The sequence below is a fragment of the Micropterus salmoides genome, unplaced genomic scaffold (genome assembly GCF_014851395.1).
Source record: "Micropterus salmoides isolate LMB-PRFRI ecotype aquatic unplaced genomic scaffold, ASM1485139v1 Ms_hic_scaffold_12, whole genome shotgun sequence".
NCBI lineage: Eukaryota > Metazoa > Chordata > Actinopteri > Centrarchiformes > Centrarchidae > Micropterus > Micropterus salmoides.
The window spans coordinates 35,067,225-35,086,783 of NW_024040263.1; the positions used below are offsets into that span (position 1 = coordinate 35,067,225).

Consider the following 19,559-nt stretch of genomic DNA (forward strand, 5'->3'; position numbering starts at 1 on the left):
GAGCAAATAAAAAATGTTAAAGACATTTAAAGGCAGTAAGTAGTCTGATCCTGCTGTGCTGTAAAAACCTGTAGGCAACAATCAGTCTCTGTAGGATTATATCGCTGGAGTCAAGAGTTTCTCCACAAACATCAAGCAGCCTATTGGCTAAAACAGTCTGTGGGATTTCCTACAGATGGTGATGTCATTTTCCAGAGAGCTGATTGGTCAGTAGGCGGCGTTTTCACAGAGTTGATCTGTTATCCGGAATATAACCTGCTCCGGAGCAGGTTAGCTGTTCAGCATCAGTTACCATGGAGATCTACCCCGGTAACAAGTGAACCACCTTCGTGGTGCTGAAAACCCAGCAGGGTTAACCCCGAAGTGACCAGGATAAACTCAGATCCTGCTTCGTGGTGCAGACACCTGCCGCTGTGAAAAGGGAATCACAGGTGAGAAAAGTCTGAAGGCGAGTTGTCTTTTATAAAACACATAAAGTCAGAGCAGACAGATGCAGGCAGAGAGAGGCAGATTAAAGTTATTTCATTGTCCGTGTTTTATAATGAACACACAGTTGAAGCAATCCCAGTCAGAAAAGCCAATGTGGATCCTAATAAAAGAGAATTTTCCAATAAAGCACAATTACAAAAATGTTTGTGTGCCGTCAGTTATAGTTGTTAAAGACAATCGCAATCAGCCAGGACACATAGCAAAGGTTAGCTAGCTCTGTGTCCCTGCCAGAGAGCCACCTCGGCGCTGACCTCCCGTCCTCGTTTATTTTCACCACCAAACAGACTTTAGTCAAGACACGCTGTTTTTCACAACTTTTTATTCATCGACGAAGTTTAAAATCTAGTAAAAAGTATCTCAAACAAAATACCATCCTCTCCCAGCAGCCACTGCTTCAGGATCGTAAAGAGTGCGTCTGTGCTACAGGCCTGAAGGTGAAGTCTGTCACAACATCTGGATGTTTGGGACGAAACGAGGCAGATTCAGAAAACATCCGGGTTCACTTTTCCCAGTTTGCCCAGTAAGTCCAGTCCGGTCTGGGCAGCCAGCAGAGACACCATGCTGTTGCAGCCGGAGTTCACCGCCACGTCGTACGCCGTCTGCCCGCTGGCGTTCCTCCGCCTCACGCTGGCCTTACAGCTGAAACCAGGAGAAGAGATGATGTCGTGGTGACATCAGGAGGAGGGAGGAGTTACAACAACAGCTGTTTCCCTTAAACTCTGTCTCTATTTATTGAAAGTGAAAATCATAAATCAGAAGTACAACGAAAAAGTAAAGTTCTGACTGAGTGAAGTGACCCGGGAGTGTTTCAGAGGCAGCCACGATGAGAGCTGGTCGAGTTCTCTAAACGCTGAGCAAAGGAGCCTCCATGCTTCCTTTCATATCTCCTTTAGCATAGGGCACACCGGACCATCCTTTACCAAAGGAGAGGAGAGAACGCCGTCCCACAATTCGTTGCGGCGGCAACATTTAAAGCGACGCACGTTCTCAAACTCAAACGATAAAATCCATTAACCACATTTAGCAAAATCCTGCAACACAGACGCATCATGATGCTTTAATAAGACTCAGACAGTTTCCTTCTGTTTCAGCCCAATTTCATGTTTCAGATTGTTTAAATATGCCATAAAGTGTTAAATTCGAATGTTCTACAATAAAAAAAGAAATGACCGACCCTGTAAGTGACCATCGGCCTTTTCTCTCTTGTGCCATAACTTGCTGATATTCACGTGTCTTGAACTGTGAACGATAACGGAGACCCGTGGTCTAACGTGATCAAAGTGAGGAGAATGTTGCAGCCTGTAGCCTTCAGCAATATCAGCCACAGATGCCGACATTGGTCTCATTAAAGGCAACAATCAAGCTGGACGACCTCGACAGTAAATGTAATAACTGGGATACATGTTGCTGAATATGGCAGGAGGGTGAACAAGCGTTCTCGTCCTTATGGATTCTCCTTCACAGAGGTCATAGATGGGTTTTACACTTAACTGAATTATTTCATTTATACATTTTCTGTCTTTAACGGAAATTTTAATTTAAACCGATGAAGATGTGTGAGAAATGTCACCGGGTCACAAACAGGCCGTCGTCCTGAGCTCATGATGGAGATACGTGGTTTTCACTGGACATGTTTGAATTACAGGTGCATCTTACCTGAGCAGGACTCGAGCACACTGCAGACCTTCAGAGCCCAGAGCTGCGGCTTCATGCAGGGCCGAGTTCTTCATCCTGAGGAGGAGGAGTTCACCTTCATCACGTGTTGCATCATCAGCACTACGAGCTGCACGAGTCATCGAGCAGTAACCGCTGACGCCTCTTAGTTCAATTTAAATAATAACTGATCCGTCACATTATTTGTTAACCGTTTTCACCTCATCGTGCAGCGACAATCAGCCTTTAATTTATTAGAGTCCGACTGAAAAATCAGCGTGCCGATATTATCGGCCGATACGAGCTTTATCTTGGTCGTCTCGTAACTACACAAAACAAAATCTGTGTTTCTGAAAAGGAGGAGAAAAATAGAACATTGGCCGATAAGTCGGAATTTAAACTCCTCAAATATCAATATCGGTATCTGTCTTAAAAATGTGTTTGTATTTATGTTTGTTTATGTTTGTGTTTTGTTTGTTTGCATTTGTGTTTTGTTTGTGTTTATGTTTTGTTTGTGTTTGTGTTATGTTTTGTTTGTGTTTGTGTTATGTTTTGTTTGTGTTTATGTTTTGTTTGTGTTTGTGTTATGTTTTCTTTGTGTTATGTTTTCTTTGTGTTTGTGTTATGTTTTGTTTGTTTGCATTTGTGTTTTGTTTGTGTTTGTGTTATGTTTTGTTTGTGTTATGTTTTCTTTGTGTTTGTGTTATGTTTTGTTTGTTTGCATTTGTGTTTTGTTTGTGTTTGTTTCTTTATGTTTTGTTTATGTTTCTGCTCACCGTCCGGACTGCTGGTCCACGTCTGCTCCACGCTGCACTAAAACAGGAATTGCGTCACGGTGACCGTTCACCACGGCAACCGCCAGAGCATGTCTGCCATCGCTGCCGCAGCAGGAAGGCTCCGCCCCCTGATTATGACACAAACAGGCCAATCAGTGTACACAGCGCCAGGTGATGCAGAGGAGGCTGCCGATTGGCTGTTAGGGGCTTGTACCTGATCCAGGAGCTGCTGGATGACGCTGATCTGACCTCGACCCGGACCCAGCTCCTTCAGCAGCTGCGCATCCTTCACCTGGAACCAGGAGAACCAATCAGAGTGGAGCTTTCATTTTTCTGGAACTGGAAGTCCAGAAGCAAGTCTGCATCACAAAGGTGAGTTTAGATCTGTTTCCATTTCTGTTTCCTTACTGGAGGTTTGGATGTCAGGTTTGGTTTGGCAGCTTTCATCGCACCTGTGGGCCGATCACTTCCTGTCAGAACAAGAAACATCCAGTTAGCAGCTGCTTTTTAAAATCCAGCTCTCAAAGTGTGTCACATTTTAAAAACGCTCTTACTGAGACTGCTGCTGTCGGCTGATCGCTCTGTGACGCTGCTCAGAGTCTCCGTCCCACCTGCAGTCAGGCCGAGAACATCACCTGCTGGACCCACCTGTAACCAGACACACGGTCACCTGCTGGACCCACCTGTAACCAGACACACGGTCACCTGCTGGACCCACCTGTAACCAGACACAAGGTCACCTGCTGGACCCACCTGTAACCAGACACACCGTCACCTGCTGGACCCACCTGTAACCAGACACAAGGTCACCTGCTGGACCCACCTGTAACCAGACACACCGTCACCTGCTGGACCCACCTGTAACCAGACACAAGGTCACCTGCTGGATCCACCTGTAACCAGACACAAGGTCACCTGCTGGACCCACCTGTAACCAGACACACGGTCACCTGCTGGACCCACCTGTAACCAGACACACCGTCACCTGCTGGACCCACCTGTAACCAGACACAAGGTCACCTGCTGGACCCACCTGTAACCAGACACAAGGTCACCTGCTGGATCCACCTGTAACCAGACACACCGTCACCTGCTGGACCCACCTGTAACCAGACACACCGTCACCTGCTGGACCCACCTGTAACCTGCTGGACCCACCTGTAACCAGACACACCGTCACCTGCTGGACCCACCTGTAACCAGACACAAGTTCACCTGCTGGATCCACCTGTAACCAGACACAAGGTCACCTGCTGGACCCACCTGTAACCAGACACACCGTCACCTGCTGGACCCACCTGTAACCAGACACAAGTTCACCTGCTGGATCCACCTGTAACCAGACACACGGTCACCTGCTGGACCCACCTGTAACCAGACACACGGTCACCTGCTGGACCCACCTGTAACCAGACACAAGGTCACCTGCTGGACCCACCTGTAACCAGACACAAGGTCACCTGCTGGACCCACCTGTAACCAGACACACCGTCACCTGCTGGACCCACCTGTAACCAGACACAAGTTCACCTGCTGGATCCACCTGTAACCAGACACACGGTCACCTGCTGGACCCACCTGTAACCAGACACACGGTCACCTGCTGGACCCACCTGTAACCAGACACAAGGTCACCTGCTGGACCCACCTGTAACCAGACACACTATCACCTGTTTAAGACCCACCTGTTTTTCTTCCTGTCCGGCCGACACGAAGCTGATAGTCAGACTGACTTCGTAGCGATCTTCCTGAATCACAGCAGAAACCATCTGAAGGAGAGAAGGACCACGTCATCTGAGGACCACAGGTCTGAGTGCACCTGGTCAGGTGACCCTGATGCCTGACCAGACCCTGACGACCCCTCACAGACAGGTGGAGTCTGCGCCGTCTAGTCGTTTCATTTATTAATCTAATTTAATTTGATAGTTTAGATGATGAAGCGATATCACTGGTGTACAGGTGAGGTGAGGTGCAGGTGTGGCGTACCCGGCCCATGCGAGGCTCTCCCAGCAGAGCCCTGAAGGGGGCGTTGTTCTGAGCGTAACTTCTCAGGTGAGCACACACATGATCCAACTGCTTCCTCCAGAAACCTGAGGACATGGACGCATTCTGAGACAACAGGCAGCAGTAGTAGTAGTAGTAGTAGTAGTAGTAGTGTCAGTGGTAGTATCAGTAGTATTTTACCTCTGCCCGGACTGACGGCGGTCAGTAGTAGTAGTAGTAGTAGTAGTAGTAGTAGTGTCAGTGGTAGTATCAGTAGTATTTTACCTCTGCCCGGACTGACGGCGGTCAGTAGTAGTAGTAGTAGTAGTAGTAGTAGTAGTGTCAGTGGTAGTATCAGTAGTATTTTACCTCTGCCCGGACTGACGGCGGTCAGTAGTAGTAGTAGTAGTAGTAGTAGTAGTAGTAGTAGTGTCAGTGGTAGTATCAGTAGTATTTTACCTCTGCCCGGGCTGACGGCGGTCAGTAGTAGTAGTAGTAGTAGTAGTAGTAGTGTCAGTGGTAGTATCAGTAGTATTTTACCTCTGCCGGGCTGACGGCGGTCAGTAGTAGTAGTAGTAGTAGTAGTAGTAGTAGTGTCAGTGGTAGTATCAGTAGTATTTTACCTCTGCCCGGACTGACGGCGGTCAGTAGTAGTAGTAGTAGTAGTAGTAGTAGTGTCAGTGGTAGTATCAGTAGTATTTTACCTCTGCCCGGACTGACGGCGGTCAGTAGTAGTAGTAGTAGTAGTAGTAGTAGTAGTGTCAGTGGTAGTATCAGTAGTATTTTACCTCTGCCCGGACTGACGGCGGTCAGTAGTAGTAGTAGTAGTAGTAGTAGTAGTAGTGTCAGTGGTAGTATCAGTAGTATTTTACCTCTGCCCGGACTGACGGCGGTCAGTAGTAGTAGTAGTAGTAGTAGTAGTAGTAGTAGTAGTAGTGTCAGTGGTAGTATCAGTAGTATTTTACCTCTGCCCGGGCTGACGGCGGTCAGTAGTAGTAGTAGTAGTAGTAGTAGTAGTAGTAGTGTCAGTGGTAGTATCAGTAGTATTTTACCTCTGCCCGGGCTGACGGCGGTCAGTAGTAGTAGTAGTAGTAGTAGTAGTAGTAGTGTCAGTGGTAGTATCAGTAGTATTTTACCTCTGCCCAGGCTGACGGCGGTCAGTAGTAGTAGTAGTAGTAGTAGTAGTGTCAGTGGTAGTATCAGTAGTATTTTACCTCTGCCCGGGCTGACGGCGGTCAGTAGTAGTAGTAGTAGTAGTAGTAGTAGTAGTGTCAGTGGTAGTATCAGTAGTATTTTACCTCTGCCCGGGCTGACGGCGGTCAGTAGTAGTAGTAGTAGTAGTAGTAGTAGTAGTGTCAGTGGTAGTATCAGTAGTATTTTACCTCTGCCCGGACTGACGGCGGTCAGTAGTAGTAGTAGTAGTAGTAGTAGTAGTAGTAGTGTCAGTGGTAGTATCAGTAGTATTTTACCTCTGCCCGGACTGACGGCGGTCAGTAGTAGTAGTAGTAGTAGTAGTAGTAGTAGTGTCAGTGGTAGTATCAGTAGTATTTTACCTCTGCCCGGGCTGACGGCGGTCAGTAGTAGTAGTAGTAGTAGTAGTAGTAGTGTCAGTGGTAGTATCAGTAGTATTTTACCTCTGCCCGGGCTGACGGCGGTCAGTAGTAGTAGTAGTAGTAGTAGTAGTAGTAGTAGTAGTGTCAGTGGTAGTATCAGTAGTATTTTACCTCTGCCCGGGCTGACGGCGGTCAGTAGTAGTAGTAGTAGTAGTAGTAGTAGTAGTAGTGTCAGTGGTAGTATCAGTAGTATTTTACCTCTGCCCGGGCTGACGGCGGTCAGTAGTAGTAGTAGTAGTAGTAGTAGTGTCAGTGGTAGTATCAGTAGTATTTTACCTCTGCCCGGGCTGACGGCGGTCAGTAGTAGTAGTAGTAGTAGTAGTAGTAGTAGTAGTGTCAGTGGTAGTATCAGTAGTATTTTACCTCTGCCCGGGCTGACGGCGGTCAGTAGTAGTAGTAGTAGTAGTAGTAGTAGTAGTGTCAGTGGTAGTATCAGTAGTATTTTACCTCTGCCCGGGCTGACGGCGGTCAGTAGTAGTAGTAGTAGTAGTAGTAGTAGTAGTAGTGTCAGTGGTAGTATCAGTAGTATTTTACCTCTGCCCGGACTGACGGCGGTCAGTAGTAGTAGTAGTAGTAGTAGTAGTAGTAGTAGTAGTAGTAGTAGTAGTAGTAGTGTCAGTGGTAGTATCAGTAGTATTTTACCTCTGCCCGGACTGACGGCGGTCAGTAGTAGTAGTAGTAGTAGTAGTAGTAGTAGTGTCAGTGGTAGTATCAGTAGTATTTTACCTCTGCCCGGGCTGACGGCGGTCAGCAGCGGTTGGCGGTCTCTGGTCGCCTGCTGCTTGCTGACTTGTTGCGCCATCTGTTCCTCCTTCCTCTGCAGCTCAGTGGCTGATGGGTAATAGAGTCCTACAGTCTGCGTGTAACGCTCTACAGTGGGCGTGGCTAACTTCTTGCTGTGTGGGGGGTCAGAGGAGGATGTGGCTTGCCAGGTGGCATCATGGGAAGCCGAGGCTGTAGCCAGCTTACACGGGTAGAGAACAGTATTAATGTGTGATATGTGTGTATAAGTGCGTGAGTGACATGATGTCAAAGGTACAGCATACCTTGTTGTTGGCGACACCCCCAACAGGTCGTGTGACCTCACTGCGGGATGTGGGAGGGGGCGGAGCTTCCAGGAAGACGCCGCAGGCTGCACAGTAGAAGGCGTAGGGGTGTCCGCTCGCTCCACATCGCCAACAAATCACACAGCTGACTGCATGGCCGGGCTACAAACGCACACATCACATCACTGCATTTCCCACAATGCTTCACTCTACACACTAGCTTAGCGCAAAGACTGGAAGCAAGGGGAAACCGCTAGCCTAGCTCCATCATAACATCCAGCCTGCACATTATAATTGTAATTTTCGAGCTAACATTAGCTAACAGGCTACCATTATGTTTATTGCATTAATTATGAACAAACTGTTTTCTGACTGTTTAAAGTGATTCTCCTCAAACCCCAAACCTGGCTCTGGTTGCTAACGAGCTAACATTATCTAGCTGATATGTTAGCGTGCTAGCCAATAAACAACCAAACCAAAAAGTTTACAGAAAAGTCCAACGTTGTGGTCGCTGTCTTCTCTAGAGTCGGTACCGTGTCCAGTACAGAAATACGTCCTGGAGAGGAGAAGTTTGTAGCCTAGCTTAGCAGGGGGCAAGTGTTAGCCTAGCTCCATTAGAAGAGGAAAAATCTTTCTGATTTCCATGTTGTAGTACGTTGAAGACATAAGGATTTAGCAGCAGTTAGCATTGAAGCTAATAATTAAGTATTTATCCAACTAAAACCTGAGAAGTAGAAATGTATATATATTAAACATATCAAATGTTGACAGGATGGTGGCTGATGAGGATCTGGGAAAGGCTTTCGTGTTGTCAGAAGATCTTTCTGTCTTTGTTGGTGATGCTAGGCTAGCAGTTGTCTTTTGCTTACAGCTAAGCTAGGCTAGCTCTGAGCTAGTTATAGCAGACGCAGGATGGGCCTTTCTCAATGTTCTTGTCTGTACTTGTGTTCTTGTGAAACGTCATCTTTTTTGGTCCAAGTACTTTCCAAATAGACAAGTTTGCATTTTGGCAAGAACGGAAGTGTTCTTGACACGCCCATTTTACCCAGGGTGCATCGGTTGGCAACTTGTGTGAACTTGACGGCCAAGATATCTGCAACTTTAGAACTAAATCAGAGCCCAATGTTCTGTTAATTTGAACAAAAATTTTAATAGAAAAACTAAAACTTGTAATTGAACATTAAAGTTTTGGTCTTAAACTTCAAAAATACAACAAAAAATAAGTGTTATGATTCAAGTCCTATTTGAAAAGCTGTTTTAAAAAAAAAGTTGCCGAGGCAACATGACTGAGGAGAGTCTTCTGCCTTCTTTGTTAGGGTGTCACTCATGATTCCACGCCCCTTTTAGTTGAAGCCACGCCCCCTCTGCAAAATCAGGGCCAAAAGTCTGAAACTGAAAAAAACTGATCTGAAACTGAAAAAAAAAAGATTTGAAGGTGTAAAAAATTGCTTTGATTCTGAAAATATAAAAAGTGGACCTGAAAAAAAATTTAATTGAAAGTGAAAAATGAAAATTAATCATTTAATCAAAATAATTCCAGAATTAAATCAACATTTTATTTAAACTGAAAACAAAACATGTAAACACTTATTTTTATTTTGAATACATGGCTGTATTTTACAAGTTTAAGACCAAAACTTAAATGTTCAATTACAAGTTTTAGTTTTTCAAATTAACAAAACATTTGGCCCTGATTTAGCTCCATAGCCCACCGTCAGCGGGGGGGGGAGCTAACGAGCCGGCCGGCCAGTCAGCTCACAGAGGCCTCAGACACGCTGACCAGCAGCCAACAGCAGAGAGTCCAGCAACAGCGGCAGAGTAAAGACCCACAGCTGTGAGATGGTTTTAACGTCCGTACCGTTGTTATCCGTCGTTATTCTGAGTAATTCTGTAAGGTTTTAACTTAAATCAAGAGACATCTGGATGATGTACAGAAATATCTGGTCTTGTGAAAATAAAAAATAAAAAATAAACAGAAATAGAGTGAAAGGCAACTGTCTTTGCTTTGTTATTATTATTATTATTATTATATTAGACATTAAATTGTTAGTGTACAGTAGAGTTGTGGTCACAGTATCTGCTTTTTATTTGCTTTTATTTTCTATAATTTGTATTTATGTGCAAATATATCTTGTTAAGTTAAAACCTACTATAAACCAGATTCTGAGCTTATTGCTTTGGGGGATGAAGCCCGGCTGTTATAATAATCAGAGATCTGTAAGCGGCCTCTGTGCTGGGGGTATTGCGCAAGACCAGCAAGACCGCATCGTCTCAAACCGTCAGCAGCGTTCTGTGCGCTCGTGACGTTGCAAGTTCATTCTTCCAAGAACGACTAGCAAGAACGTTCTCCCCAAGAACACAAGTCCGTTATTTGCATTCTTGGTTTTGAGAAACACCCGATGTCTCACCTAAATACACCTCCACTAACAGCAGAAGAAATAAAGAGCCTTTCAAGTCTTTCTCAAGTCTGACACATGCAAGCCAGGCGAGCCGGGGATCGAACCGCCAACCAGGTACCCCTATCAGGTGTGTCTTTAGTAGTATGTAGCTGCAGTACTGGAGGCTGCAGTTTCAGGACCACAATCCTTGGACCAGAACTGCATTTCTAGGACCCATGTTTACTTTGATACTGCCAGCTAGCTGACTGGCTAGTTAGCTATGTTACTCTTGACAGCCCCCCGAGGCCAATTACCCTCACCACAACCATCACCAAGTGTGTGCCTAAACTTAAGTTACTGATTATAAGCATGTCGACCTCAGCTGACAGTGTTAACCTCCTTCTTGTTGCTGTGCATTACCACCACCACTCCACTAGATGGCGCTGTCACAAAAGAACTGCGGTCCCAGGACTGCAGGGGTCCTGAAACTGCAGCCTCCGGTACCGCAGCTACATAATATTGTGTGTGCGTCTTCACCTTTGAGCCGCACCAGTCGCAGTATCTGGCGTCACCGCGGTTTCTACGTTTACACCTGGAGCAGATCAACATCCTGCCGTCTGCTGACGGGACAGAGGGGGCGCTGTTCGCCAGCCGCAGCGTCTGCAGCAACAGACACACACTTTAACACAGTTAAATCAGCAGGTTCATCATCAGAGTGTAAATGTACGGTACAGGTGTGGTTACCGGCTGCAGGCGGCTCTCGCAGGTCAAACAGCTGGAGATGTGAGCTGGATTCCCAGTTCCACAGCAAACACACAGCACATGATCCTACACAGCAAACACATCAGACACAAGATGAACATAATCAACATCAAAAAAAACATCACAAGGAAAACACGTTTTCTTCTTCTGGTGAAATAAAATACAAGAAAAGATAGAAAAGGTGCAACGTTGCTGGCTTGAAGAAAAAGCTTTATTACACAGCAAACATTTAATGGATATGTAAGTAGATTTCTCAGGAGAATAAAGGTGTAATATGTAGAGAGGGATGATATGATGTTATGAGAACCAGCCTTTAAAACACAAAGTCTTAACAGCTGAGGTTTTATGAGAATAGTTTCCCCACCTGCAGTGTGCGGCTGGACTGTGGCTGCAGCTGTTGATGGGTGGAGGCTTCGCAGATTAAACAGGTCTGAGTGTTCGCAGGAACCAGAGTGTTACAGAACACACAGCAAACCATCTGACAGCGAAACACACGCACATTAACTCAGCAGCTGTCTGAGCTACAAGACGGACACAAAACTAACTCTATATGAGCTCCTCTGGTGAAGGCGGGAGTTTGTTTGTACACAGTGAAGCTGCAGCGTCCTGAACGAGCCTACAGACCGATCAGCACGTCACGTTTCACACTAACTGAACAGTTTAACCTTCGTGGAGGAGCGGTGGTGTACCTAATAAACTGGACAGTGTATTTAGCTGGATGTATGTGCAGTACCTGTCCTCCCTCAGCAGGGGGCAGTCTCTGCTCAGGCAGAGGAGGAACCACGGCTCCACACTGAGCACAGAACCGAGCGAAAGGATCTGAAGGACGGAAACTCAAACACTGAGCGCACCTGGACAGACAGACGGGAACAGAGACAGAGAGTTAGTCGGGCTTGTAAAGTCCTGTTGCTGAAGGAGCTTCCGGTTCATGCGTGTGGACTCGATCTGACTTCTCTCTACACGGTTAAACGTTTGTGAGCTCTGTGCTCTGACAGGACTGCAACTCACGAGCTTTAACCTGTAAACAGTAGAAGTTCAGTTCAGAAGAATCAGAACGCACGGAAAGATCAGAGGTCAGACGTCTGATTTGGACCTCGTGGACCTTCTTTAAGGTGAGCTTCCCGCTGTTGTCCTTTCCCAGCATGCATTGTTGTGTTTGATTCATATCTTCATAACAGAAAGCAATGTGTTGTTGTGAAACAGTATAAACTTTGTCTCTGACTCCAGGACCATCAGCACCGGTTCCCCTCAAGGCTGCGTTCTTTCCCCCTTCTCTTCTCCCTGCACACCAACAGCTGCACCTCCAGTCACCAGACCGTCAAAGTTTGCAGATGCAGATTCTCTGGTGGGGCTAAGTCCACCTACATGTGGCATATTATGTCAATGTCATATTTTCAGATATCTTTATATTCATATAGGTTTATGTTTATTGTTGTTGTGCATCTAGGTGCCAGAAAAAATTCCTTATATGTGTGAAAACAACTTGGGAATAAATCCTTTTTTTAAGGTGTGTTAAAGATATTAGGCCAAATAAAGAGATCGAATGTGTAGGTGAGAAGAGACAAAGCGGATAACTAATGTAATTTGTTTTCACTTCCATTCCCTGAGCCTCCTACTTTGAAAACCTCTGTCCTAAAGTATTCTTGATTCACCTTCTGGGCAGAAAGAGAGACGAGACGAAGGACAAAGAACAAATATTAGCTAACAAGTGTTCGTTAGCCGACACGTTAGCGTCTCTGTTCGTACCGCAGGAAGTCGGTCTCTCGGTGGATTCGGGACGTCTCCGTGTTGCTCAGCTGCTTCAACACACCTGAACTCTGACAGACAGGAAACACAACAAAATAAAAAGTCAACACAGAGGTGTTTCAGTACTACAGCAAGGTGTGGCGTCAGTTTGGCGTGGTTACCGCTGATTGGGAACGTTGGGGAGATCCAGTTTGGGCAGCTGTGGTCGGAGGGCCCAGTCGACCGTTCAGAAAGCGAGGACCTGCATGACGAGAGAAGTTAGGCTAAACACATCCTGGGCAGGTCACCGAGGACTTCCCAGCATGTCTCGAACATAATTTGAGATGAGCCTGGCCCTGAATATTAGCTTCTGGGTCCAGATAGCTTCAAGATCTTAAGCCCAGACTCCAGCCAACTAAACCAAGACGAATACAGGACGGTCTGCTGATTAGCTTGTTAGCTAACAACATGCTACATGTAAATCAGACCTGGTTGGAAGGTGTTTTGTTTTTCTCTTTTGATGTAACTAGACTAACTGTTCCCCTCCTTCCAGTGTTTGTGCTAAGCTAGGCTAAAGAGTGTATGCCACTGATTAGCTACAAACAGCTTCTGTAACATCAGATAAACTAGCTGTAGCTACTCTAAAATCATTGTGCATCAAACAGCTACTATAATGCTAAACATGCTAACTAGCAAGTCAAATCTATTTTATTCATACAGCCTAAAATTTAAAAATGTCAAATTATCCATAAAGGCCTCATTAACGAGCTACACACATCCTCTATAACCTTTAACATCAGTGATGCTGGTTGTTTTCAGGCTACACCGACTGGCCGTTTGCCCCTGCTTCCAGTTTTTGTGCTAAGCTAGGCTAAACAGATCTTTCTTTTTGTTATTACTACAGCTGAATATGACTACATTTACAGCAGAATTAGTTGGCTTTCAGTGTTAGTGCTAAGCTAGGTTAAACACATGGACACACATATCTGAATTTAACTATATTTTTGTGTCATTATAGGACAGCATGAAATGAAAAAAAAACCCAGAACAGACCTGAAGGCCTCAGTGAGGCTCCAGCAGACCGCGAGGTTCCTTCAGACGGACGCTGAAATGAAAACGACCGGTGAATGTGGAAATACTGGAGGATATTAAAACTAATTTTGATCAATTAGTCATCAGGACATTAACGTTAAAGTTTCAGTGTGCAAGTTTTAGTGCCATCTAGTGGTGAGGGTTGTGAATTGCAACCAACGGATCAGTCACCGCTCGCTTTGCAAGAAGCTTCGGAGGCTCCTGTGCTAAATAATACGTGTGTCTGAATTTCACTTCTCTTCTTACTTCTAATAAACGAGACGTTTGATCCTCTGCATGAGCAGGGAGAGCTGGGGCTGATGGGAAACGTAGTCTGAAGCACAGTGTGAGGAGGTTAGATTACCCGCTGGTCGCTCTGCAGGACGTTCTCCTCGTTCTCCTTCCTGTTTGAATCCACGAGTTCAACTGAGAAAACCTTTGTCACTGTGGCGCTCTCCCTGCCGTCACTACAGAGAGACAGACAGACAGATAACTTCATTAATTAAAGAGTGGACAGCAGCTGACAGAGAGAGTGTTGTCAGGTGAGCCATTACCTGGTGACAGCTACAGCTCTGACAGCCACTCGCCCAGCAGGCAGCAGGATGGGATCGCAGTACTTCCTGCTGCTGCCTGCTGACCCCCGCTGCACCGCCGCCGCCGGCTTCGACCCATCCAGAGTGTAGAAGATCAGAACTTCAGGAGTGTCTGTGGAGGCAGAAACATGTAACCACCGCTGTAGGTGCACCTGTGTAACCACTCAGAGGGTTCGGATGACCTGCAGCGCCATCGTCAGGTTTTTGATTTGTCCAATACGGGTTCATCTCTCTTACCTCACAGAGCTGCTCGTGAGCACGTGTGTCCATTTAATCATTTTTGTCGCGACACAATATTTCTTTTTTACACAAGATAGAAATAACAGGTCCTGGTGGTCGAGCGGTTTAAAGGATCATCTCAGTATTTTCAGACCTGGGCCCTGTTTCCACACACTCGTAGGTACAGAAAGGTTTGAATCCGTGCAGTAGATGCTCCAGCCAATGTATTTCTTTGGGGCAACTGCGCCCGTTAAAATGGCGTCCACAAAAAGGGCTACTAGGACAGTTCTCGCTCTGAACTCTGGTGACAGGAAGTGGAAATGAGGGGGAGTAGTTTGTTGTGTACGTAGAGAAGCTGCTAGCAAGACTTTATTTCCTAGAGTTACTCCAACACAAATAACTCCTCTCTCCAGCTCTGACTCACGTTTCCACCGGCGCCTGTCTCCTTACTTCCAGCTTCCTTCCTGTTAAAAACAAAGGTTTCTACGATTTCTTATTTTATTTAACCTTTATTTAACCAGGAGTCCCATTGAGATTAAGAACCTCTTTGGCAAGGGTGACCTGGCCACGACAGGCAGCAGCATATACAGAAATCCAAACACACAGGTACAGACAAATAACACAGAAGGCTGGTAAGCTAACGTTTCAGGAAATCAGTTTAAATCTAAGAACATTTACATATTAAGGCATCTGCCTCGAAGTCTTTGGCACAGAGAGCATAAAGAAGTCCTGAGAAGGCAAAGAGTGTTGCCCAATACTTTGCTGCATGATATGAACACAGCTTGGCAGCAGACCAAGACTTGCCTTATTTATGAAAGTGTACCAATGACACAGCCTGCGGGTGGCCAGAGGAGGCCCTCCTACCCGAGAGCAGGTCATCAATCAAAAGACCCAGATATTTGTAGGAGTTAACAACCTATATTTCACTTCCCCCCAGCCTGACAACCGGAGGGACGCTTTGTGGCCTGGTCCTGGATCTGGTAAACAACACAAGTTTATCTGCATTTAGAACTAATTTCAGCTGCATAAAGGTATTTTGGACTTTGATAAACGCATTTAGCAAACATTCAATGGCTTGTATAAGAACGATGGTGTCAGACACCTGGTGTAACAGTCGGAGCCTGTCGCTGGCAACAGGAAGCTCTTTCTCTGGACGCCATTTTGACGAAGGTATACGTTGCAGTTGCAGGCTGAAGCATCTACTGCACGGATTCAAAACCCTTTGTACCTACGAGTCATTTCAACACCAACATGTGTGCAAATCATAGGTGTCATTTCCGCTGGGGACGCCGGGGACGCTGGGGACACGTCCACACCACATTTGGAAATGGCTCATCACTTTTTGAAAAATAGCACCAAAAATGTTAACTAACAAATGAAAAGGCTTTGAGAAAGCTTTATTTGCAAAATAAGAAAACGTGCAATGCAGTTTAAATATAGAAGGAACAAATGTGCAATGTCCAAACAAGTAAATAGCTAAAACAAACACTGCATTATATTCTGTTATCTTTTTATATTTATGAATCGTCACCTCCCAGCTGAGTTATTTGTTTCCCTTTACATAAATAAAGATATTTCCACCATAAATTGGAGCAGAATGTCTCCAGAATGCAGGAAATTAAGTGTTTGATGCTCCAGTCTTCAGCATTGAGTGTTAAAAATCTTCTCGTCTCGTGATCCAAGAGTCTCTTCACACCCCTAATCTGAGCCCTTGGTGCCAATAGGGCGGCCCGGACAGTTATAAATACAGTGTGATTAGATTTTGTCCTCAGCCATGATAATCACTCCAACTTGACTTCAGCAGGAACACAAACGTTCTACATCAGTACAGACTAGAACTCAAATATTTATAGCAACGGCTGCTGTTAAATCACATAAAAGCTTCCCTCCCCTCCTCACTGGACCGGCACCTGTTTGCCTATAAAGCAAACAGGTCAACCGCGGATGCTTTCAACACAGCCCTGCACTGTGTGCTGACCCACCTATGCAAGACTGTTGTTTGTGGACTTCAGCTCTGCTTTCGACTGCATCATCCCTGGACGACTGGTGTCCACGCTACACGGACTCATCAACACAAACATCTGCAGATGGATCCTTGACGTCCTCACAGATCGTCCCCAGTCAGTTCGTCTGTTCTCACACTCAGCGCTGGGGCCCCACTGGGTTGTGCGTTGAGTCCCTTACTCTACATTTTATACACTTACGACTGCACCCCAGCTTATGAAAGCAATACTTTTATCAAGTTTGCAGATGACACCGCTGTGTTTGGACTTATTCACAACGATGATGAGTCCGCCTACAGGGATGAAACCCAAAAACTCTCCACCTGGTGCTCCACCAACACCCTGTCTCTCAACACCTCTAAGACCAAAGAGGTGGTGGTAGACTTCCGCAGGAAGAGGACTGACCTCGCCCCGGTCTACATCTATGGAGACACTGTGGAGAGGGTTGAGGACTTCAAATTCCTGGGTACATACATCTCGCAGGACTTCACCTGGGCAACCAACACTACAGCCCTTGTGAAGGAAGCTCAGCAGCGGCTGTATTGTAATTAAACTTTCCCAGACGTTGCTTTTATCCTTTTACAACTGTCCAAAGCATCATCTCACACGACATTCTGCTGTGGTTTAGTTGCTGCACCACTGCTGACAAAAAGGCGCTGGACAGAGTTAGGAAATCGGTACAAAACATAATTAACATACAGCTCCCCTCACTCACTGACATATATCACACCAGATGCCTGCAGCGGGCAAAAAACTAAATAATTCGGAAGACGCTACAGATCTTTCCAGGGTCGCACTTCTAGACTTTTGAATAGTTTTTATCCAAATGCTATAAAACACCTAAACTCAGGACTTCTTGGACTGCACTGTACTTTAATGACTTAATGACTTTTAGTTATTTATCATTCTTATAATGTATGTATTTTATCCATGTTTTATTATGTTGTCTTGTCATATTATATGTCACCACCAGGGGAAGTTTATTATTATTATTAAACTCCAGACAGGTGAGTGCTCGTACCTGACTGGATGGAGACAGGTGTGTCGGTGTCGATGTGGTTCTTGGTTCTGTGTGTCTGCAGGTGGATGATGGGAATGATGAGCGGAGCCGACACCGCTCCTGCTGTCATGACGACTGCCTGCCTGTCAATCAATCATCAGTCAACCGATCGGCAGAAGTGGAAGCGGTGAAGTCAAAGTAACAACACCTCACTCTGCTACAAGCAAGTAAAGGTACATTAGTATTTCAAAGTATCCAAAGTAAAAGTACTCATCACATCACATTTTATCACAAGATAATATTTTGTACGAACAAAAATTTTTTCAGGACTTCCTTCTTATTACTCCTCATTAACATCCCAACAATAATTCAAACAGCTGTGCAGGAGCTTGAATCTATAACAGCATCACAGTTTGTAACTGGATCATGTGACAGATGTCAAAGTGAGAGAAACCTGCGCTTTAAATAAAAGAAAATATTTTTATTAAGCCTTCAGTAAAAGGTAGAATATTTAGCCACACACATACTTAGTTAACAGTTACTAGTAACTATTTCCATTTTACTAGTAATGTAACAATCGGTTAGAGACCAGTACTTTTACTAACTAATTGCACATTTTCCCCATTGAAATCTACGGGGCTCCGCAGTCACATATCGTCTATTCATTAGTTACTAGAAACATTTCCATTTTACTAGTCAGCTACTAATGCTTATTTTTTATTTACTAGTAACTATTCCAATATTACTACATCAACAAGCCATTTTACCCCCAAAAATACTCGTAAGGATTATAATGTCACTAGTATCTTTTACTAGTGACAAAAAAATAAGCACTAGAATCTAAATAATAGTGAAAATGGTTACCAGTAACTAATGGAAAGGTGATATCTGAACTGCAGAGCCCCGTAGATTTCAGTGAGACAAATGTGCAATTAGTTACTAGTAACTAAAAAATGGTTACTAACTAAAAGTGAAGTAGGGTAGAGTGGGCCAAGACGCCCCCCCCCCAAAGCTCAACGTCTAATTTCTTGTATCTTTAAGGCATTAGGGTAACATAAAGTAAAATAAATAGCTACAGTTGACAAATTAATTTGTATTTAATCAAATGTATTTTTTAGGGAAAAGTCATTTTCCACGTGGGGTAAGAAGCCCCCCCCCCCCCCCCCCCCCCCCCATGGTGTGAAATCACTTTAATAGACAAATTACAGATAAAATAAACTAGTTTATTAATAACTGGTTATAGAAATAAACCTTATCAGCTTTCCTATAATTTATTCCCAGACTTTCTGAATGTGAAGCTGCTGGTTGGCTGATGTAGGACCGGGAACAGTTACTACCAGTAACTAACAATAAATACGTACTGGTATCTTTTAAACAGCGACTAGTAAGTTTTAAGGAACAAACGGCTTAAAAACGTGTTGCTGAAGTGGATTTTTCATCATCAGGCGACTGAAATAAACAGGATGCAGCAACATTAGCATGTTAGCATCAGAGTCGCCACGGGAGTTCTTTAAAGCCTGTTTTCACTGTTTTCACTGTTTTCACTGTTTTCACCATGAGATTTGGAATCGAGCCCGTTTTATAAAGATGCTCCTCGCGGCAGCCGCCCACGCGAGACACGCTGGAATATAAAACAAAGGCACTGGGGGAAAAATAAAAATAAATTTTACTTCCTTTTGTTTTTAACGGACACAAAACACAAACACGTCACACCGCGCATGTCCGTTAAAGTGTGAAATAATAAATATAAATCAGTAAATAAATATTTTCTCACCTCAGATTTAAAAGATGTTGAAACTGCTGCTCCGGCGTCTGTGTGCGGAAGCGTCACCACGGCAACGAGGTTTTAGTGTGACAGCGCAGGGGGGCGGGGCTTATAGATCACAGATAGAAATCTACTTTTTTCTATTATTTAAAGTCTTTTAAACAAAGTGTTGGTAAATATACATAAACCCAAACATAAAGACATTACGTTTTTCATCTTTTGTATGTTAAATGTAATAAAATCACGCCACCGAGATTTATTTTTAAAATTAATTTAAAATTAATTTAAAAAATATACAAATTATAAAAGAATAAAGAGAGAATTTGTTTTTATTTTATTAGCAACAATTACAGTTATTTTACATTCCAATAAGTTTAATAGTTCAGTTAAGCTTGACTCAACATCTTTTGATGTTATCTAATGGTTTAAATGTCATAAATAGTAATCAACATAAAAAAGATGATATCAAACTAATGTTTTATT

The 19,559-nt window shown here is 44.5% G+C and overlaps 1 protein-coding gene across 2 annotated transcripts; it reads right to left on the reverse strand.

Annotated features, from left to right (window-relative positions):
- Positions 1 to 791: 791 nt before the first annotated feature.
- dzank1 (double zinc ribbon and ankyrin repeat domains 1) lies at positions 792 to 19,353 on the reverse strand. Of its 2 annotated transcripts, none has more exons than XM_038714676.1 (21): positions 19,086 to 19,353; positions 17,333 to 17,454; positions 14,051 to 14,201; positions 13,861 to 13,963; positions 13,479 to 13,530; positions 12,608 to 12,687; positions 12,447 to 12,517; positions 11,434 to 11,551; positions 11,065 to 11,178; positions 10,683 to 10,766; positions 10,476 to 10,598; positions 7,561 to 7,722; positions 7,241 to 7,478; positions 4,905 to 5,008; positions 4,604 to 4,687; positions 3,473 to 3,566; positions 3,327 to 3,388; positions 3,133 to 3,210; positions 2,919 to 3,046; positions 2,146 to 2,220; positions 792 to 1,128 (listed from the first exon to the last, which is right to left on the reverse strand). In XM_038714676.1, the coding sequence occupies exons 2-21, from the start codon at positions 17,439 to 17,441 to the stop codon at positions 972 to 974; spliced, it is 2,187 nt and encodes a 728-aa protein (XP_038570604.1). In that variant the 5' UTR covers positions 17,442 to 17,454; positions 19,086 to 19,353; the 3' UTR covers positions 792 to 971. The 2 variants fall into 2 exon arrangements, with proteins under 2 accessions (XP_038570604.1, XP_038570603.1); XM_038714675.1 differs by having other exon boundaries at positions 17,333 to 17,528.
- Between the last annotated feature and the right edge of the window lie 206 nt (positions 19,354 to 19,559).